At 47.7% G+C, this 23389-nt stretch overlaps 1 protein-coding gene across 1 annotated transcript in view; it reads right to left on the bottom strand.

Annotated features, from left to right (window-relative positions):
- Positions 1-23389, bottom strand: part of grip2b (glutamate receptor interacting protein 2b) — a gene marked incomplete at its 5' end in the record, with an annotated part of 257289 nt that overhangs the window by 16254 nt on the left and 217646 nt on the right. The window contains 3 exons of the mRNA XM_060835042.1: positions 2800-2911; positions 13748-13904; positions 22115-22291. Coding sequence (XP_060691025.1) covers positions 2800-2911; positions 13748-13904; positions 22115-22291 — 446 coding nt within the window. The remainder of the gene's footprint in view (positions 1-2799; positions 2912-13747; positions 13905-22114; positions 22292-23389) is intronic.

Genomic DNA, 23389 nt, shown 5'->3' with positions numbered 1-23389 from the left:
AGGGGAAAGATATAAAAGAGACCTAAGGGGCAACTTGTTCATGCAGAGGGTGATACGTGTACGGAATGAGCTGCCAGAGGATGTGGTGGAGGCTGGAACAATTGCAACATTTAAAAGGCATCTGGATGGGTATATGAATAGGAAGGGTTTGGAGGGATATGGGCCAGGTGCTGGCAGGTGGGACTAGATTGGGTTGGAATATCTGGCCGGCATAGACGGGTTGGACCGAAGGGTCTGTTTCCATGCTGTACATCTCTATGACTCTATGAGACAAACAGTGAAGTGCGTGCTGCAGAGGGGCTGCAATGGAGGCAGTTCAGAGCAGGCTCACTAGATTGATTCCGGAGCTGAGGGGGTTTATTTTATGAAGAGAGAGTGAGCGGTTTAGGTTGATCCTCACTGGAGTTCAGAAGAAGACTAACTGAGGTATGAAGATGCTAAAGGGCATTGATGAAGTAGATGTGGAGAGGATGTGAGCTGTCTCAGCGGTTAGCACCACTGCCTCACAGTCCTGGGTTCAATTCCAACCTCAGGCGACTGACTGTGTGGATTTGCACATTCTTCCCTGTGTCTGTGTAGGTTTGCTACGGTTTCCTCCCACAGTTGAAAGATGTGCAGGTTAGGTGTGTTGGCCATGCTAAATTGACCATAGTATTCAGGGATGTGTAGGTTAGATACATTAGTCAGGGGTAAAGGTAGCGTAATAAGGGAATGCATCTGTGTGGGTTACTCTTCCAAGGGTTGGTGTGGACCCCTTGGGCCAAATTGCTGGTTTCCACACTGTTTCCATTCTATAAACCTAGAACAAGAAATCATAGCTTTAAACTATGGAGTAGCAGATATAAAATAAAGATGAGGAGAAATGACTGCCCTCAAAGGGTCATGAATCCGTGGCATTCACTTCCCCAGAGTGCGGTGAATGCTGCAACATTGGGTAAATTTTAAGGCAGACATAGATAGATTTTTAGTAAGTGATGGGCTGAAGGGCTGTGGGGAGTGTGCAGGTTGAGGCCGAGATAAGATCAGCCAGGATTATAATAAACGGCAGAGCAAACTTGAAGTGGGGGGGATAAGGGGGGTGAATGGCCTACTCCTGCTCCCAGTTCTTATGATTGATCACCATCTGTTCCAGAGACCACCAAACTCTGGCTTTGTGGTTTATCCACTCTGTCTGAACCCTAAACTCTGTAGCCACGGCAACCTCAAGGCTAAATGTGTCAAACTTCCCCTCCAGATTCAGATGCCTGGTTGCTCCTGGCACGAACTCTTGCCCAGACCACCAGAGTCTGTGCTCCACCTTGGGGACAACGTAGTGAGATATAATTAAACAATTAGCCTCGTTACAATGGTGAATGTCACATCGTAATTTCATCTGCCAGCCTCAGCTCAGTGGGTTTTGGTAGGCAGTAGAAACAGAATATCATGGGCTCAAATCACACTCACAGGCCTGTAAGCCAGGCCAATGCCATGTTCTGAAAGATATATCAACATTGCTATACAGCGCTGACGTTTCAATGTGTTCATGTTGAGGAACAAGGAATAAATGAGATTAGGGCGCAAATTTTCTCTGGCATTGTTTAACGTTGGAGTGGGTTTAAGGGCTTAAGCGCCTTAATTCTGTTGGTGCTGGGGGAGAGGGTAGATCCTCGCTGAGAAAGGCCGTTGGGATTGTCCTGGCCCACGTTTATCACTGAAACAGATTATCAGCTCCTCACCTTTATCTTTCGGAGCTTGCAGTGCACACAATGGCTGCTGGACTTCAAAAGTACTTCACTGGCTATCAGTTATTTGTTTCGGGATGGCCAGGAAAGGAGCTAAAACAATCCATGTCTTCCCCTCCATCCCCCAGGAGCGATAATGCACTGGCAACAGTCTCACACAAGCACTGGCTGTGTGCAGTATGGGTGGTTTAAACATTGAAATCCCCTCCACGCTGGATGTTATGGGACCATCCCTTGGTCAGTGCAGGTTATCTCAGCTCGCAGGCTGTTTGCTGTTGGGATGGCCTTTGCCCAGAGATGGTTTTTGATTTGCACACTGCCATAACAATCTGGGCATGCCTGCTGCGTGCCACACTCAACACTGCCCTCCCCCCCACCCTACTTCCATGATTTAAATAACATTCAACCACCCCCTCCCCACCCATGTCCCCTTCCCAAGTCTGGAAACTCCTCCTGACTCAGCACCCACCCACCCAGTTACATTCCTCTCCACAAGTCTGGGTAATGTACGTCCATTTGCACAGTCCCCCAAGCTCAATGTATTCCTCAACATCCCATGCCCCACTCCTGCCACAAAGGATGATGATAGTTTGTAACTGCATGACAGAAAGTGTGTTTGCCACACCCCCCATCACAACACCCCCTCAAAAAAAAAGGGCACCCACGAGGGGAAAGTCAAAGCTTCACCTAAGCTGACAAAGGTCCCAAACTTCACCTAGGCCGATGAAGGCCCCAAAGCCTCACCTTGGCCGACGAAGGCCGATGGAGACCATAAAACCTCACCTAGGCCAACAGAAGCCCCAAAGCCTCACTTAGGCAACAGAGACTATAAAGCCTTACCTAGGCCAACTGAGGCCAGAAAGCCTCATCTAGGCCAACTGAGGCCAGAAAGCCTCACCTAGGCCAACTGAGGCCAGAAAGCCTCACCTAGGCCACAGAGGCCCCAAAGCCTTATTTAGGCTGACAGAGGCCAGAAAGCCTCACCTTGGCTGACTGATACCCAAAGACTGACCTAGGCCTTCAATGCATGGCTACAACTTTACAGAAAGTGGAATAACAACAAGAAGAATGTAATTACCTCAATTTCTCTTAACAGTTCTGATTGTCCGCACGTTTCTAAGTCTTCCAGGGCCTGAGACCAAAAAGTGTCTTCCTGGTTCTGCTCGTGTCCGTTGTGGTTACTAAGGTATCTGTTTAACGTACGAACCAAAGTGTCAGTATCTTCAACTCTATGCCTCCAGCACCATGGGGGCAAAGGTCACGCTTCTCTTACTGTCTGAACTGAACCGAGGGGGGGGGGGGGGGGGGCAACTGGGTGGGGCAGAAAGGGAGAGGTGGGGTGCAAAACTGTAATTCTGCCATGTGGACACTTGGAGAGAGAGGAGAACGGACAACGACAAGGGAAGGCAAAGGAGTGAGGGAAACACAGTTCTGTTGGATTGCAGTGCAGGCAAGGATAAAGCCTTTGGCAAAGACAGGACGAGAGAGAGTGAGCTGTCTGGGAACACAAAGATTTCAGGCGAAAATGAAACAAGACATGATGACGAAACAGGTGGGTGATTAGGTATAGTGATACACAGAAGATGCAAAAGAGGAAGTGTGGGGTGTGGGGTGTGGGATGTGGGGTGGGGGGTGGGGGGTGTGGGGTGTGGGGTGTGGGGTGTGGGATGTGGGGTGTGGGGTGTGGGGTGTGGGGTGTGGGGTGTGGGGTGGGGGGTGGGGGGTGTGGGGTGTAGGGTGTGGGGTGTGGGGTGTGGGATGTGGGGTGTGGGGTGTGGGATGTGGGGTGTGGGGTGTGGGGTGTGGGGTGTGGGGTGTGGGGTGGGGGGTGGGGGGTGTGGGGTGTAGGGTGTGGGGAGCTGATGTGGGGGGGGGGCAGCTAGGAGCCTCCCAGATGGTTAGTGAAGGCTGACAGGCAAAGAGGTCAGAGCTGAGACACAGACAACCTGGGAAGAGAAAGAGAACAAAGACAATGTAACAGACCACAAGATGAAGGGAGGGAGAGACAATGAGGACAGTGAGAAACTGTGAACTTTCACATTCAGACACATGCACACCTAGAGATCTGAAGGTGGGAGCTAACTGTCAGACTGGAATAAGACCCACAGGTGTCTTCCTAATATCAAAAACTGCTATCGAGCTTCCTAGCACTGACAACGACCATGGAAGAAGTGAAAGGCTGGTGAGTTGGGGAGGGATGGTTAACTATTCACAATTATTGTATTTAATACTTAGAGATACAGGCACACAGATTTCTCTCTTTAAGCTATGAGAACTCTAGGTGTGCACTGATTTTTAGCCTTCTCTTCTATATGCATAAGAACCATTTCATTTCCCTCCTTCCTTCCCTGCTCACCCCTTCCACCTCCCTCTCCTCATTCCTTCCACCTCCCTCTCCTCACCCCTTCCACCTCCCTCCACCCACCCCTTTCCCCCTCTCTCCCCTCACCCTTTTCCCCCTCTCTTCCTTCAACCTTTTCCCCCTCCCTCCCCTCACCCCTTTCCCCCTCTCTCCCCTCATCCCTTCCCCCTCTCTCCCCTCACTCTTTTCCCCTTCCCTCTCCTCACCCCTTTCCCCTTCCCTCCCCTCATTCCTTCCCTCTCACTCTCCTCACCCCTTCCCCCTCCCTTTCCTCACCCCTCACTTCTCTACCCCCACCCCTACCCCTCCCCTCCCTTGCCTCACCCCTTACCTCCCCTCACCCCTTCCCCCTCCCTCTCCTCACCCATTTCTCCCCACCTTCCCTTGTCCCTCTACCCCTCTCCTACCCTCACCCCTTTCTGTCTTAGATGGCCTTGGGTGAGCGCTGGTGACTTGACCAACCAACCTTCCTTTACTTGAGAACTGTGGGAATGCAACAAATGAATCTCACTGACAAGAGGGACCATTCTGAGCAGTTACCTCAATGTGCTTCCAGTCACAGCGATTCTAAGGTTCCCCCAACCGACCATTTTCAGTCAGCACACCCCCATCTCCCAAAACAAAATTAGCAATTTGTGGACAGGAGTGGCTGTGATGCACTCTGTGGCCGAGCAGCCACAGCCAAGGCTCAAGGTGAAACCTTCTCTACTGCCATCAGGAGAGAGGAGGAAATGGGCAGTGGACAACTTTCAAATGCGAGGTCTTCTCAAGGGAAGGAATAAGTGGCAAGCCATCCTCCAGTTGTCCGGCTGGAGGAGAAGTCCTGGCATCTCTTTTTATCACTGCGACATTCACATTTAAGCATTTGCAGGTTCCGATCCCACCATTCTGTGGGATAGCAGTGTGATGTCTACCATCACAAGCCACTGCCTGGTTTCAAAGTGCTGGAGGAGACGGTAACTTTAAGGATGCTTTTTTCTGAACAATGCTTCCCTCCGCATCTATCTCACAGCAGAAGATCGAAGACCCACAGAAGTCTTCACTCTTCAAATGACTTGTATCCTCCTCGTATATTACTGATGGCACAGGCAAAAGCATGAGATTAGCTCCCATACAAAATGGGGTTGCAGGGTATAGCCAGGAGTTGCCTTGTATTATTTCCTGCTCCCACGTACTGCATGCTCTTAAATTGGAACCAGCTCGTTTTTATACAACTTAGAGCCAAGAGCTGAACCATAAAATGCAATGTCCTACAGGGTCTAGCTGGGTGAGGGGATGCACACGAGGAAGGTACATGTCATTCAAAGGATGGAGAAGTCATGTGAGGTGTGTAACCATTGTGTCAATAAACAGCCAGCACACATTGTCAGAAGGCCCCAACACAACACAATATAAATACGTGGCTTAGATGAGTGAAGTGAATATAATACCTCCAAGCAATCATTGAAGGAAGAACAGGACAGGGGAGGGGTTGGGGTGGGGGTGGCAACATTCCAGGTTATAGGAGTTCCGAATGTGATAGGGGGACGTAAGAGAAGGTGGGGTGTTGCATCATTGATTATAAAAAAACAGCCGTCACTGCAGGAATGAGGGAGAATGTCACTGAAGGCTTTTCAAATGAGGCCATCCGGGTAGAGATCATAAATTTAAAAAATGGCGATCTCGTGGCAGGGATTAGACTTACAGAACCTCTCAATGGCTGGAGGGAGGTGGAGGCCAATCACACAGAGGTGTGAGAGGACTGGGGTTATCGCAGTCGGGGATTTCAACTTTATCGTTCATTAACTAGGATCGTCTTAACTTTAAAGGATTAGACAGGGTGGGATTTTTTTATGTGGATCCAGGAGAGCTTTTTTGTGCCAGTACTGATCGTCCTAGTGAAGATAGAGGAGTACCAGACCTCATTCCAGGGAATGAAGCCGGCCAAGTGGTTTAAGCTTCAGTGGGCAAGCGTTTTGGGATTGGTGACTATAACTCAAAGTTTCAAAGTTATAATGGAAAGGGACATGGATCATGCTGATGTAAGTGTCTAAATTGGGGGAAGGTCAACTTCAATATCATTATAGGGGATCTGGCAAACACAGAGTAGGAGCAGCTGCTTGAATGTAAGTCCACTTTGGGAAGGTAGGAGTGCTTTAAAAGTAGTACAGTGAGGTGTCAGGGCAAGTGTGTTCCTCTAAGAATGAAGGGCAAAGCAAACAAGTCTAGGGAACTCTGTGTGTCTCGGGATATCGAGAATTTTATAAGGGAAAAGGAGGAAACAGATATTAGATACAATGCATAAACCGGGGAGGTCCTTCAGAAGTGTAGATGGTGTAGGAGGGCGCTTTATAAAGAAATTAGGAAGACAGAGAGGTCTACAATATGGCATTAGGATTGAGAAAAACTCCAAAAACATTTTACAAAGAACACTAAGAGCAAAAGGATAACCAGGGAAAGAGCGGGGCCTATTAGTGACCAAAGGGACAAACTGTGGGTGAGGCCTTGAATGAATATTTTTCATCTTTATTCCCAGAAGAGAAAGATTTTTGCGGCCATGGATTTCAGATGGGATGGTGAGGTTCTAGAATGTATTAAAATTAATGAGAAGGAGGTATTAGAGGGCCTGTATCCCAGGGAGGTAAGGGAAGAGATTGCTGGGGCCCTGTCAGAGATATTTACTACTTCACTGACCACTGGTGACCGGAGAATAGCTAATGTGGTTCCTTTGTCAAGAAAGGCAGCAGGGATAGGCCAGGTCATTACAAACCAGTTAGTCTGATGTCAGTGGTAGGGCAATTATTGGAAAAGTTCTGAGAGGAAGGATTAATCAACACTTGGGGAAAAGCAGGAATTGGTCATGGATAGTCAGCATGGATTTGTCAGAGGGAGTTCCTGTCTGACTAATTTATTACAATGCTTTTTGAGAATGGTAAGAACCGAGTGGTTCAAGACAAGTTGGTGAACTGGATCCAAACCAGGCTTGTGAACAGGAAGCAAAGCGTGATGGTCGAGGGTTTGTTTTGGGACTGGAAGCCTGTGACCAGCAATGTATCACAGGGATTGGTGCTGGGACCTTTGCTGTTTGTTCTGTACATTAATAACTTGGATGTGAATGTCAAAGTTATGACTAGTAAGTTTATAGGTGACACACATAGGTGGGTGTTGATAGTGAGGAGGATGGTCTCAGGCGACACTCGGATACTGATCAACTGATAAACAATGTCAGGTGGAACTGAATCCTGATAAGTGAGGTGATAAGGGAGGTCTAATAAGGGAAGGACTTCCGTAATGAATGGTAGATCCCCAGGGAGTACTGAAGAATAAAGGGACCTTGGTGCACAGGTCTGCAGCACAGGTAGACAGGGTGGCGAAGAAGGCATACTGGATGCTTGCTTCCATTAGCCGGGGTGTAGATTATGACAGCAGGGAAGTCTTGTTACAACTACACCGAGCATTGGTTAGGCCACACTTGGAATGTTGTGTGCAGTTCTGGTCGCTACACTGTTGGAAGGACATGACTGCATTGGGGAGGGTGCAGAGGAGATTCACCAGGGTGTTGCCTGGGATGGAAAGTCTCCATTATAAGAGAGACTGGACAGGCTGGGTTGGTTTTCCTTTGAGCAGAGTAGGCCGGGGGTGGGTCTGTTTGAAGTATACAAAGTTATGAGAGACATAGACAGAGTAGATCTTGGTAATCTTTTCCCCATGGCAGACATGTCTAAAAACAAGAGGCCATAAGGTTAAAGTGAGAAGTAAGTGGTTTTGAGGAAATCTGAGAAAGATTTTTTTTTCGCACAGAGGCTGCTAGGAATGTGGAATGTGTTCCCTGAGAGGGCAGAGGAGGTAGGTACTTTTGCAACATTAAACATTTGTGGGCGGCATGGTGGCACAGTGGTTAGCACTGCTGCCTCACAGCGCCTGAGACCCGGGTTCAATTCCCGACTCAGGCGACAGACTGTGTGGAGTTTGCATGTTCTCCCCGTGTCTGCGTGGGTTTCCTCCGGGTGCTCCGGTTTCCTCCCACAGTCCAAAGATGTGCGGGTCAGGTGAATTGGCCATGCTAAATTGCCCGTAGTGTTAGGTAAGGGGTAAATGTAGGGGTATGGGTGGGTAGCGCTTCGGCGGGTCGGTGTGGACTTGTTGGGCCGAAGGGCCTGTTTCCACACTGTAAGTCTAATCTAATCTAAACAGTATCTGGGTGAGCTCTTAATATGCCAGGGCACAGTAGGCTACAGACCAAGTGCAGGAAAATGGAGTTGGTGTAGTTTGGTGCTTATTGATTGTCAGAGACATGATGGACCCAAGGGCCTGTTTCTACACCGCATGACCCTTTGAGTCTAGGTTTACCGGTGACACCAAGTTGGGTGGGAGGTTGAGCTCTGAGCAGGATGCAGAGATACTTCAGTGTGATTGGGACAAGGTGATTGAGTGGGAAAATCCATGGCAGATGCAGGATAATTTAGACAAGTGCAAAGTTATCCACTTTAGGAACAAAAACAGGAAGGCAGATTATTATCTGAAACGGTGATAAATTCGGAATGGGGGGGCGGGGGTGTGGGGGGGGAAGTGCTGCAAGGCCTGGATGCTCTTGTGCACCAGTCGCTGAAGGTAGACACGCGGGTGCAGCTGGCAGTGAAGATGATAAATGGTATGTTGGCCTTCATAGTGAGAGAATTTGTACATAGGAGCAGGGAGGTCTTGCTGCAAATGCACAGGGCTTGCTGAGATCATGCCTGGTGTGTGTGCGCAGTTTGGGCCTCCTTATCTGAAAAGAAAATCCTGGAAATGGAAGGAGTACACCAAAACTTTATCAGACTGATTCCTGGGACAGCTGAACTAATGTATGAAGACAGACTGGAACAGTTAGTGACCGGAGATTAAACGGCATCTCCTATAAACCAATAAAATTCTAAGATGACGAGACAGGGTAAGTGCAGGAATGATATTCCCGGTGACTGGAAAGGGAAAGTTAAGCCATTGCACAACTAGCAGATCAGATCTAAGCTTTGCATTCCTGCCACATCCAGTCGTGAATGGTGGTTGGCTATTAAATAACTCCATCACAAGCTCCATAAATATCTCCATCCTCAAAGATGGAAGAGCCTAGCACATCAGTGTAAAAGATATGGATCCTGTAAGTGAAGACAGTTTTAGTATGGAAGGGCAAAATGTGTCGGTGCAGGCTTGGAGGGCTGAAGGGCCTGCTCCTGTGGTGTATTGTTCTTTGTTCATTCACACCAACCTTCAGCCAGAAGTGCCAAGTGGATAACCCAACTCGGTCTCCACCAGTGGTCCCCAGCAAGACTGATATCAGTCTTCAGCCAATTCAATTCATTCCACGTGATATTAGGAAATAGTTGGTGGAAGTGGATACTGCAAAGGCTATGGGCCCTGACGACATTCCAGCGATAGTACTGAAGACCTACACTTCAGAGCTTGCTGCTCCCCGGCCAAGCTGTTCCAGAACAGTTACAGCACTCGCATCTTCCCAAACAATGTGGAAAATTGCTCAGGTATGTCCTGTACATAAAAAGCAGCACAAATCCAACCCAGCCAATTACCACCCCATCGGTCTACTCTTGAGCATCAGTAAAGTGATGGAAGGTGTCATCAACAGTGCTTTCAAACAGCACCCGCTCAGCAATAACCTGCTCAGAGACTCCCAGTTTGGGTTCTACAGGGCCACTCAGCTCCTGACCTCAGTACAGCTTTGGTTCAAACATGGACAAAAGAGCTGAATTCCAGAGGTGAGGGGTCATCAAGGTTGCACTGGACCACATGTGACATTAGAAATTAATGGAAATCAGAAGAGAGTCCCTGCTGGTTGGAGTTATACCTGGCACATAGGAAGATGGTTGTGGTTGTTGGAGGTCAGTCATCTCAGGCACAGGATATCTCTTCAGGAGTTCATCAGGATCATGGCCTAAGCCCAACTGTCCTCAACTGCTTCATCAATGACCTATCATAAGGTCAAAAGTGTGTACGTTCGCCAATGATTAAACAATGTTCAGCACCATTCGTGACTTCTTAGATACTGAAGCAGTCCATGCCCAAACGCAAAAACATCTGGACAATATCCAGACTTAGGCTGACAAGTGGCAAGTAACATTCATGCCACACAAATGCCAGGCAATGATCATCTCCAATAAAAAATGATCTACCATTCTCCCCTTGATAGTCAATGGTGTTACCATCACTGAATCCCTCACGATCAACATTCTGGGGGTTACCATTGACCAGAAACTCAAGTGGACTCAGCAAATAAACCAAGTGGCTACAAGAGCAGGTTAGAGAGTAAGAATACAGCAGTGAGTACCTCACCTCCTGACCCAGCAAAACCTGTCCACCATCTACATGGCAGAAGTCAGGAGTGTGGTGAAATACTCCCCACTTGCCTGGAAAGGTGCAGTTCCAATAAACACTCAAGAACCTTGATACCACCCAGGACAAGCCGGCCTGCTTGGCTGACATCACTGATCAAAAACTAGCCCCATGACAACTGCAAGTTACTCGAGATGGAAAGCTTTAAGTGGAACGATGCCAGAGTAAATGGGAGGGGAGTACATTTCTGGGACGCAAAGGAACAGATGAAGATGTTTTAATGGAAATGTGCATGAAGAGCCGAAGTCATGTTGTACTAGAGGCTGAACGGTTCATTGATGTTGAACAGGCAAGTCTCGAACCCTGGTCTGCCTATCATCTCTTAAACACCACAAGTAATTAATATGAGGAAAGCTTGTCTGAGTAACACCATGCACATTTCTTTACTTTAATCCTGCATTCTTAGGAAAGCTTCAAGTTTGTGAACTATTACAGCTGTTTGCACATCAGTGAACATTTTGTTATCTCTGATACTGCAGGCATACTGGCCAAATGACCTGACATGGCACTGCCTATTGACTGTGGCCTTGTACTAGATAGAATCCTTTTCACGAAGGGCAAGGGACATTTAGCTTGTTCCTTTCCTTTACATACATCCATCCTATATTTTAAGCACCTAGGTCCACAGAAACAAATTATAACTTCAGTTTCTTTAGTTTCTAAATAGATGTTTGTTTCTGGGATGTGAGTGCCACTGGCTACACAAGCATTTCTTACTCATTCTTAATTGGTGTCCAGTAGGTGACGGTGAGCCACCATCTTGAACAACTCTCATCTACCTGGTACAGAGGCATCAAGTTGCTGTAAGAGGGAAGGAATTGCAGGATTTTGACCCAGCAACCCAGCAGGAATGACAATTATTAATCCATGTCAGGATGGTGTATGGTTTGCAAGTGGTTACGTTCCATGATTCTGCTTCCCTTGTCCTTCCAGGTGATAGAGGCCAAATGTCAGCCCAAGCCCGGATATTGTCCAGGTCTTGATGTATTTAAATATGAGCTGCCTCAGGATCAGAATAGAGGAGGGTAGGGAAGACCCTATTGGAAGTATCACTGGACTGTTAAATCTAAGACCCAGATAAGGTTCAGGAGGCCTGGGTTTGAATCCTGCCACGGCAAATGGTGGAATCTGATTCAATAAATATCTGGAATTGAGGGTCTCATAGTGACCATGACTTGTTGATTGTTGGAAAAACTCATCTGGTTCACTTACGTCCTTTATGGAAGGAAACTGCCATCCTTACCCAGTCTGGCCTACACGTGACTCCAGACCCACTGCAAAGTGGCTGACTCTTAATTGTCCTCTGGGTAATTAGGGATGGGTAATAAATGTTGGCCTGACCAGAAATGCCCTCATCCCGTGAATGAATAAAAGAAAAATAAGGTGCTGAACCTTGTGTAATCATTGGTGAACATCCTTCTGACCTTATGATGGAGGGAAAGTCATTGATGAAGCAGCTGAAGATGGTTGAGCCGAGGACATGACTCTGAGGAACTCCTGCAGAGATGTCCTGGAACTGAGATGACTGACCTCTATCAGCCACAACTATCTTCCTAAGTGCCAGGTATGACTCCGATCAGCAGGAACTCTCTCCTGAATCCATTTATTTCTAACACCAAACTTGGTTGAATGAAATCTTAATGTCAAGAGCTGTCACTCTCACCACCTCTCTGGAATTCAGCTTTTTTGTCCATGTTTGAACCAAGGCTGTAATGAGGTCAGGAGCTGAGTGGCCCTGGCAGAACCCAAACTAGTGGGTCACTGAGCAGATGCTGATGATAACACTGCTGATGACACCTTCCATCACTTTACTGATAATTGAGAGTAAGCAGATGAGGCAGAAACTTGTTTGGTTAGATTTTTTCAGCTTTTTATACACGGGACAAAGCTGGGCTAATTTCAGTAGCTGTACGAGCGCAGCTTGGCTTGGGGAATGGCCAGTTCTGAAGCATAGGTCCTCAGGAACTTTGCTGCAATGCCTTCAGTATTTTGTACCAGATAACTAGCAAGCTGGACTGTACTTGTCAGTGGAGTCTAGCCAGACTAGGTCAATCAGCTTGAATCAGCACTGATAGGAAAGTGAAAGCCATCAGATAAATGGCAGCTGGGAACGTAACTAGAACCTATACAAGAATGACCTGATACAAGCTGTGAAAAAGCTTCTCCCAATTCATGGAGAAATGCAAGGTTCAGGGGACACACAGCCCCTTCAGTGCAAAACGAACAGAATGGTCCAATGAGGCAGGCCCAGGGACTCCATAGGAACGTGAGGATGTGCAGATTGTGAGATGGTTATTAATGTAAAAAGAGTGTGTGTGTGTGTGTGTGTGTGTGCGCGTGCACCTATGTGCAGGTGTGTGCGTGTCTGTCTTTGGGTGTATATATGTGTCTGTGCATGTATATCTGTGTGTGCATGTGTGTGTGCGCGTGTATGTGATCTTGTGCATTTATGTGCAGGTGTGTGCCTGTATGTATCTATGTACATGCATATCTGTGTCTGTGTGCATGTCTGTCTTTGGGTGTATGTATGTGTATGTGCATGTATATCTGTGTGTGCATGTGTGTGTGCGCGTGTATGTGTCTTTGTGCATTTATGTGCAGGTGTGTGCCTGTATGTGTCTATGTACATGTGTGTCTGTGTGCGTGTCTGTCTTTGGGTGTATGTATGTATCTGTGTGCATATATACCTGTGTATGCACATGTGTATAAGTAATTTCTTCAGTTGCATGTTCAAGTGAAAAGGTGGTACAATGTTTCTCAAAAACAGAAGACCTGCTGGACACAGTCACAGAGAACAAAACCTCACTGAGTTTTAAAATTTCTGAGGGCAAAGGTTCACATTTACTCTCCTCCAATCCTCTGGTTACAAATTTGCCCAGGGAAAAAAGAAGCTATGTCTACTCTGGCGTTGAGACTGAAGCTTGCTGAGGTGGCATGGGGGAGTTGTCCAAAATGGGATTGGAGGTGGGCGAGGTGAAATCTGCCAACAGCCCAATTTCAGGGGATCCAGCAGCTAGTGTGGGTACCTCAGGTCAACACTGCGACGCCAAACATGGAGGAATGGGCTTCTCAGTCCATGTACCCTTCTTGCTTTTCCAGGCTGTTGCGTGAAGGATTGTACAAGGGATGACCAGTGCCCTTGGTGAGAGCTCACTGCCTCCTGGAGAGAGGAGGACAGGACCTGGAATAGGCATCAGCTCAAACCCACTGAACTGAAGTGGCCTTTGATGGGGGTTCGGCAGTGGGGGAAAGGGGAAAGGGATGAAGGTAAACACGGAGGGAGAGGATTTCCATCTCTCACCGAGCTGTCTTGTCCCAGTCATCCTCGCTGAAACCACCATCTGTACAGGGGTAGCTCTTCCGACGGTTGGCACGCGGTGCCGGGCTATTGTTCCGACTTGTGTCCTGACACTCATGAGGACGTGGCACAATCCCTGCCGTTTGGTGATGGTAGGAAGCTGTCAGGGTAAACACAGACAGGAGCCCAGGTTATAGTAATGGAAACATTACACAATGTGTGTGTGTGTTGGGGGTGGGGGGGGTCTCCAATCACTGACTACAGCACTGAGCGTTCCATGAAGCTCTTCACCAGAAAGTACGCGAGCTGACTGACCATGTGATGCTGACAAGATCCCCCCACCCCCGCCCCCAGGTTTGAAATAAAGTTCCTTCTAAATGTAGACCACACGTTTCAAGTTTTAAGTTTCAAGGCTTGCACAGCTGACTGCATTGCTGTTTTCGCTGTTCACACTGAACTTGCGTTTTTGCAGACAGAGGATCCTGAGGCTGGGAATTGCTGTTCAGCTGGTGCTGGGGATGGAATCGCGTCACAGCAAACGGGCGTTGGCTTTATTTTTTAAAAATCCACAAGTTACAACTAAATCACATTTAAACGCACGTGATATGAGAACGACCTGTATAGCACAGTAAAAAAAGTCCCAAAGTGCTTTTTAAAAAATGTTTTACAATTGCTGATGGTGTAGCCTACAGCTTGGGACAGAGAGAGCAAATCTGTGTGTTTTAAAAACTCACAGAGGTGAGACTTTGTCCATGAGACTAAACTACGCTCCAGTTACTGGGAGACAGCGTCCTGACTCCTCTGTCACTCCAGGGCCAACCTATGGGAAGCTCTGTGCTATACACACTCTCCTCAATCCCAACAACAACTGTTTAATGCTACTCTCTGTTTCCTGCCTCCCAACCAGCCTCAGAGCCACTGTCCCTCTTTATTCCTTGGGCTTCAGCTTTGATTACCAGCCTGGGGTGCAGCTCCTTACTGAGTGCTTTTTCAAGACGGAGGTAGGTATAGCCCTCGTAGCTCGAGGGATCAAGGGATATGGGGGAGGGCATTGCAATCAATGGGTAAAAAATGAGGTCTGCAGATGCTGGAGATCACAGCTGAAAATGTGTTGCTGGTTAAAGCACAGCAGGTTAGGCAGCATCCAAGGAACAGGAAATTCGACGTTTCGGGCCAGAGCCCTTCATCAGGATGAAGGGCTTATGCCCGAAACGTCGAATTTCCTGTTCCTTGGATGCTGCCTAACCTGCTGTGCTTTAACCAGCAACACATTTTCAATTGCAATCAATGGTCAGTCACAATCATATTGAATTGTGGAGCAAGGGGGTGGGGTTTGAATAAGCTACTCCTGTCTCGATCCATGTACAGCTTGGGTTCAAACCCCAGCTTTGTTTGTCTGATCTTTCGCCCAGCGGGTAACAGTCTCGGGTGGACTGGAACCATTTGAACCATCGTAAAGGCAGTCCGTCGTTCCATTACAGTTTTTCCAGACCATCTGATTCCTGTTTATCGGGGCTAGTTCCTTTCTCATCTCACTGGACTTCAAATTCTTTTCCCCGAGTGTTAATCTAAACGTTGTGGATGACATTTTCCAGTAAGAAGCATTGGAGAACGGGCGTACGACTCAGATTCACATCAGGACACCATGGAAGGCCCCAGTGTGTGGAACTACCCAGGAAGCGCAAACCTCCAATGGGTGATTCCCCTGCCTCCTGCCATATTCTGTCTAAAGAAAATAAGAAATAGGAAAAGTAGGCCATTCAGCCTTTCTTAACCACTCCACCGTGGGGTGAAATCCTGGCTAATCTCCTAGACCTACACCATTTTACATAGAACAGTACAGCACAGTACAGGCCCCTCAGCCCACGATGTTAGGCCAAGCATTTACCTTAATCTAAGATCAACCTAACCTACACATCCCTCAATTTACTGTCATCCGTGTGCTTGTCCAGCAGTCGCTTAAATGCCCCTAATGTCTCTGACTCTACCACTATCGCTGGCAATTCCACACACCCACCACTTTCTGAGTAAAGAACCTATCTCTGACATCTCCCCCAAACCTTCCTCCCATCACCTTAAAATTATGACCCCCCTCGTGACAGCCATTTCTGCCCTGGGGAAAAATCTCTGGGTATCTACTCTACCTATGCCTCTCATTACCTTCTACAACGCAATCAAGTCACCTTTCTTCCTTCTCCTTTCCAGTGTGAAAAGACCTCACTCACTCAACCTCTCTTCATAAGACCAGCCCTCTAATCCAGGCAGCATCCTGGTAAATCTCCTCCACACCCTCTCTGAAGCATCCACATCCTTCCTATAATGAGGCGACCAGCACTGGACACAATATTCCACGTGTCGTCTAACCAGGGTTTTATAGAGCTGCAGCAAAACCTCACAGCTCTTAAACTCAATCCCTATATTAATGAAAGCCAACACACCATTTTCCTGCACTAACCCTGCATCTCTGATTAGTTCTGAAATGTAGAATCACAGACTCTCTGCAGTGCAGTTAGGGGACATTTGGTCCATTGAGGCCGCACCAACCCTCTGAAGAGCACCCACTCAGACCCACTTCCCCACCCTATTCCTGTAACCCTGCATTTCCCATGGCTAAGCTACCTAGCCTGTACATCCCTGGACACTATGGGTAATTCAGCATGGCCAATCCACCTAACCTGCACATCTTTGGATTTGTGGGAAGAAACCAGAGGACCTGGAGGAAACCCACGCAGACACGGGGAGGATGTGCAAACTCCACACAGACAGTCATCTGCAGACCTCACTTTCTCCTCAAGGGTGGATCAAACCTGGGACCCTGGCGCTGTGAGGCAGCAGCGCTACCTGCCACATGTAGAAATCTTTCAGTCTGGAACATTCTCGGCGATTGAACTTCTGACAGTCCTCAGAAACATATATCAGAAATGTTGCACAGATTAAAACCTAGTCTAACTGTTGGGTGAATGCACCCATCCATCTGCCTACCCCCGGCATTTGACTGACCCCCAGTAACACAACTACTCCCCCAACCATTTGACACCTCCTACCCCTGACTACCACAATCACCCAGTTCTGCCCCCACGACTACCACCATGGCAGTCCTGCCCACCCAAGTAGGCCCCACCTATCAATTACTTTCCCAGCATGATGCTAAATATACCTCACCATCTGGTTGTCCAACCAACTACCCTGACAACCTGACTAACCACTCACTCACTCCCATCCCAAACCACCTACCTGTTTACTAACTCCATCCTCTGATCTTCCAGCTGGACATTTAAACTTGTCAATATATCAGTTAGTGCCATAAAAAGAGGAGTATCTTGTCTCCCCCCAACTCTACTTTGATCTAAAGGATTCTCAGAGTATCGCAGGGCTCTGGATTTTTGGGATGGCCCCAGCAGAAGAGGGTTGGATTTGGGTAAGCAACAATCTGATGACAAGTGCCTCATTGGAAGATCTGAATATATCATGATGATGATATTATGACCACTGTTCCCTAAACGTTTCACTGCTGAGACTTGAATTTCCTTAGAGCCAGGTCCAGCAATGCCTCCTTCCTTGTTGGACCGGAGATGTACGATATGGAAACCACCCCCGCTCAGCCCTTCACAGTACTTCTATTCTAGTTTAGAATACAATAATTAAAATCTCCGTTTATAACTAATCAATAGATTTTGCATGCTTCTGGAATTTCCTTTCAAAGCTATCTTTCCCAATAGCCATTTGCCTATAGAATACATCCAAGCGTGTAATCTCAGAATAGCTCAATCATTTCCAACTGCAAAGCAAACCCATTCTGCTTTTGATCTCTCTTTGATAGCCTCCCTCTCTAAAACTGTAATAATCCCCTTAGTCAATTCTCCCATCCCTCCACCTTTCTCACCTAGCTTTCCTGCTTCCCTTTCATCCCAAAATATGTAGTACCAAACCCGGAGTTATTTTAATCCAGGTCTTGATTCACGTGTTGCCATTATCTCATGTGAGCATTTGTGACTGCAGCTTACCAACCCTATTTTCTGCATTTTTGTGCATTTATCTACTTGCACGGTAATCTTCATCGACACCATTTCCCGTTCCCTCTTAGCCTAAGCCTAATGCTTCGACGGTCTCTCCCAATCCTTTGTGCGCCTGGTTTCACTTTATTGTGGCAAGGTGCTGGTTCCTGTTCCCTGCCATATTAGTCTAAAACTTTCTCAACAGCTTGAGCAGACTGCCCCCAAGAGGGGGAATATTCCCTGAGTACGCCCAAAGCGGGGTCCTCCTGACTCGGCAGCAGAGCGAGGGACTCCTGGTTGCAGTGGGCCCAGGGTGGGGATTCCTGGCACTGGTATGGCAGCGGCTGTAGTGTGTTCTGCCCGGAGCAGGGACCCCTAGTGTCACTGAAGCACCAGCGAAGCCAGGGGCTCTTGGTTGCGCTCACACTAGGCCCGGAGCGGGGACTTCTGGTTATTGGTGAACTGGGGTCTCCAGGTTGCGGGGACAGTGTGGGTTCAGCGGAGAAGAGATGGTATCTAAACTGGACAACTCCTACGTTAGCGCAGGTATCAGTGAGATGGTAGAGGTCTCTTTGTCAGTTACTGGATGCTAGGTGCCAGCATGGAGTGGGTTGGAAAGACTGCTATTCCGAACTGTCCTTTATCTAATTTATTCCTATGATCTGCAAGCCTGGACTTTTTATTTCTTTAACTTAATAAATTTCTTTCTCCCCTAAGAATTTTTCTTTAGAACCTGTACCTAGGTACAGTAATGTGGCAACGTGTAAACTTCCCACTGAGTACTTGCGACAATAAAGCCAATTCAATTCAATTCAATTCAGCTTGGTCCTGGTTCAATCTGTCTGTCACAGGGAATTCCTCTCTCCCCCAGGATGAGTCTCACGTCCTTGACGTGCTTGAACTGAGTCTATGTGTAACACTTGCAAACTCCTTGGTGTTGGCTGTGACTCAGTTGTTAACACCCTCAGTTCCAAATCAGAAGGTCCAGAACCCCAATCCAAATTGACCTGGTCTCTCAGATCACTGTAAAAGATCCCACAACACGATTTCAATGAAGTAGGGTGGCACGGTGGCTCAGTGGTTAGCACTGCTGCCTCACAGCGCCAGGAATCTGGGTTCAATTCCTGCCTCGGGCGAATGTCTGTGTGGAGTCGGCACATTCTCCCCGTGTCTGTGTGGGTTTCCCCCGGGGTGCTCCGGTTTCCTTTCACAATGTGCAGGTTAAATGTATTGGCCATGCCAAATTGCCCATAGTGTTCAGGGATGTGTAGGCTAGGTGTGTTAGTCAGGGGTAAACGCAGGGAAATGGGTCTGGGTGGGTTACTCTTCGGAGCGTCGGTGTGGATTCATTGGGCCAAATTGCTTGTTTCCACACTGTAGGGATTCTGTGAAGTGGCAGATGAGTTCTAAAAAGACAGGGGAGGTTGGAAACACCCAACAGATCTGATAGTAACTGTGGAGAGAGAAGCTGAGTTCACATTTCAAGTCAGATATGATATTTCTTCAAGTTATTCACGCATGGGACATAGGTGTTGCTCAGTCAGTATGTATGGTCTGTCCCTTGAACAGCTGATACATGAACCGCTGCTGTCCATGCGCTGTAGGTAGACCCACAGTGTTTTTCTCTCTCTCTCTCTCTCTCCACAGATGCTGCCAGATCTGTCGGGTTTCTCTGGAACTTGCTGTCTTTATTTCAGCATCCTGCAGTGCTTCACTTTCAATCCTGCGTTCTCCCTAACTGAGATTTTCTCTCTAAACTGTACTGCAAATCACACACAGGTCGCCCCCTTTAAATTACCACACGGCCAATGCAAAAAACAAAATTACAGGGGCCACACGCTTCAAGAAATGTCTTGGACAGTTGAAGAAAAAAAAATACACAAGGGCATTGAGCCTGGATTTGATTTATCCCGGGCAATATTTACCCCTCGATCTATATCACTCGGAACTAGTTAGTTGAACATTATTACAATGTTGTTTAATGGGAATTGCCTGCAAATTGGCTGTTGTATTTCTGACAGAACAGCTAGGTCTACACTTCAAAAGTGCAACCTTGGCTGTGAGCCCTTTGGAATATGAAGAAGTTATTTAGGATGCTATGAAAATGCAAGCCTGTCTTTTTCCCCATTCACACAAAAATGCAAACTCCGATCCTCTGATGGGCAGCAGCTCTTTGTGGTTTCCCTGATTAAAGGAAGAGGAACAGTACAACCACAGGGTGGCAGCAAATACCTGCAGTGTGGTTCAGGCAGTTCGTGCAGCCTCAGGCCAGGCAATGGCTCTGAAACGCCCCTGGCAATGGTCCTCAAAACGTACATGGGTGGCCACAGCATCAATTCAATTGGCCAATGATTACAAGGAGAATTGAAAAAGTGAAACCAGTTACCCTCGAAATCAATGTCAGTATCCAAGGGCCCAAACACACCTTTCAGTTGAAACGCCGATTTTCCGACGCAATCCAGTCTTCTGCATTCACTCCTCCACAATGTGGACCACTCAACAGAACATCTATGTTCTGCCCGCAAAAAAAAGACCCTGAGCCTCCAGTTGTCTGCCACTTTAACAGCCCACCATGTTCCCTGGTCTCAGGCTCGCTGCAGTGCTCCAGTGAAACCCAGCACAAGCTGGAAGAACAGCACCTCGCTTTCTGCTTGGGAAGCCTGCAGCCTTCTACTCAATATCGAGTTTACCCCCTTCCCCACACACCAAGCCTTGTATCTGCTATTACGCATAACGCGTTGTTAGCCACTAACAGTCTCCATTAACAGCTATTCACCCTCCTAGCCAGATCATTATCCACTCATTTGTCTGTCCAACTGTTCTTAGATTAGATTAGATTCCCTACAGTTTGGAAACAGGCCCTTCGGCCCAATATGTCCACACTGACTCTTTGAGGAGTAACCCACCCAGACCCATTTCCTGCTGACTAATGCACCTAACACTATGGGCAATTTTAGCATGGCTGGTTCACCTATCCTGCACATCTTTGGACTGTGGGAGGAAACTGGAGCATACTGAGGAAACCCACACAGACACATTGGTTGGGGGGGGGGCGGGGAATGTGCAAACTCCACACAGACAGTCGCCCGGGGCTGGAATTGAACCTGGGACCCTGAGGCAGCAGTGCTAACCACTGAGCCACCATGCCTTTTCTCTCTTTGAGCTCTAATCCCACCTATTGTTTACACTTTACCCCTTCCCCCCAAACTATCCCCCTGCATATACAACCACAATTTCCAAGCTACCATCAGTTCTGGGGAAGGGTCGCTCCACCCAAAACGTTAACTCTGATTTCTCTCCACTGATGCTGCCAGGTTGGCCGAGTTTTTCCAGCAACCTCTGCTTTTGTTACGATCAAAATCAAACTGTGTCCTCCGTCTGGTAGCCAATCACTATCCAGGTCAAACTGGGACCCCTATCACCAACAGCCAATCATCATCCAGGTTAAAAACAAGCCATAAGAACTGCAGATGCAGGAAATCAGAAAATGCTGGAAACACTCTGCAGGTCTGGCATCGTCAGTGGAGAGAAATCAGTTTCGGGTCCAGTGACCATGTTCTGATGAAGGGTCACTGGACCCCAAAATGTTAACACTGACGTCTCTCGACCTATGCTGCCAGAATCCTCTTGCAAGGATGCCTACCTTGAAGAAGGTCTCCTCCCTCGCTCTACAAGGATCAGTATTCCCAGTGCCCCTCCCCCAAATCCCCCCCCCCCCCCTACCTTTTATCTCAGCCCGCCTGGCACACCAGCCTCATTCCTGAAGAAGGGCTTATGCCCAAAACGTTGATTCTCCTGCTCCTCGGATGCTGCCTGGCCTGCTGTATTGTTCCAGCACCACATTTTTCAACTGCGGTGTTCCAACAATTTCCGATTTTTTTCCATCCACGTCAAACTGCGTCCCCTACCCCAACACCCGCAGCCAATCACCATCAAGGTCAAACTGTGCATCCAATACCAGTAGCCAATCATCACCCAGGTCAAAATGCATTCTTTATCCAGCAGCCAACCATCACACAAGTCAAACTCTGTCCCTACCCAGTAGTGAGAAGTTTTCCAGCTTGGAAAAGAATTGATCTTCTCCCATTCCTCGGTTTCCCTGACCAATAAAGAGGCCACTTTGAATGGCTCCTGGTAGAAACTGACTGAAACAAAAATGGTGCATCTCTCCATCCCTTTCCTCCAATTCCACAGGGAGATATCTAGGTTCTACTGAAGTTGCCTTTACAAGGTGGCTGAGATGGAGACCTCACATTAGCAATGGTTTTAAATCCATACCCCACCTCTCCTATGCACCAAAGTAACAAAACGACCAAGCTCATGAATACGAACCTAATGTTGAAACAGGCATATTTGAGTCACGCTATAAGCTCACCGTGGCTTCCAAAGGCCCCTTCCAGCCCTGAGCCATCCCATGATTCCATGGCACTGTCCATACTTGGAATGGTGTTTGAGTGGACTTTGGAGAGTTTGTTGGTCTTCTGAGAGTCAGGGAGCTCATCTTCAGGGTCACTCAGTTCACATACAGCACTGGGCTTCTTCGAAAAAGAACCTGGAAGAGAGGTTCCAATGTTAACCAAGACAAAAAGCTATTGTGTTGTTCATTCTCAGGATAAGAGTGTTGCTGGCATTTATCATTCATCCCTAGGTACTCTTGAGAAGACAGCAGTGGGTTGTCTCCTGAAGTCTTCTGTCTCAATGTCAAGAAGGTGTTGTAAGGAGGAGAGATCCAGAGTAGCCCCAGAAGGAACAGCATTATCTTTCCCAGTCAGAATGCTGTGTACGAAGGAGAGATCTAGAAAGGGATAGAATCACCCTAGGTTATTGAGGTATAAAAAGAAAGTGCTGGAGAAACTCAGCAGGTTTGGCATGATCTGTGCAGAGAGAAACAGAGTTAAAGTCAATAGACCCTCTCTTTGCAGTTAACCAGAAATGTCAAGAGATGGGATCAAATTCAAAGAGAAAGCATATAATTGAGCAAAGACAGGTGGCAGGTCATACGACAGGTGGCACGGTGGCACAGTGGTTAGCACTGCTGCCCCACAGCACCAAGGACCAAGGTTCGATTCCAGCCTCGGGCGACTGTCGGTGTGGAGTTTGCACATTCTCCCTGTGTCTGTTTGGGTTTCCTCTGGGTGCTCCGGTTTCCTCCCACAGTCCAATGATGAGCAGGTTCGATGGATTGGCCATGCTAAATTGCCAGTAGTGTTCATGGATATGTAGGTTAGGTGCATTAGTCAGGGTAAATGTAGGATAATAGGGTAGGGGAATGGGTCTGGTTGGGTTACTCTTCAGAGGGTCGGTGTGGATTTGTTGGGTTGAAGGGCCTGCTTCCAGACTGTACGGATTCTATGGTTTTATTTTTTTTTCATTCATTCATGGGACAAGGGCGTCGCTGGCTAAGACAGCATCATTGTCCATCCCTAATTGTTAAGAGTCAACCACATTGCTGTGGAGTCACATGTACGTCAGACCAGGGAAGGGTGACCGATTCCTTCCTTGAAGGACATTAGTGAATCAAACGGGTTTCTCTGACAATTGACAATAGATTCATGATCACCCTTAGACCCGTAGTTCCAGATCTTTTGTTGAATTCAAATTCCACCATCTGCTGTGATGAAATCCAAATCCATTACTTGGGTCTTTGATT

Source organism: Hemiscyllium ocellatum, chromosome 14 (assembly GCF_020745735.1).
Source record: "Hemiscyllium ocellatum isolate sHemOce1 chromosome 14, sHemOce1.pat.X.cur, whole genome shotgun sequence".
Lineage (NCBI taxonomy): Eukaryota > Metazoa > Chordata > Chondrichthyes > Orectolobiformes > Hemiscylliidae > Hemiscyllium > Hemiscyllium ocellatum.
This window is presented reverse-complemented; position numbering and strand designations above follow the sequence as displayed.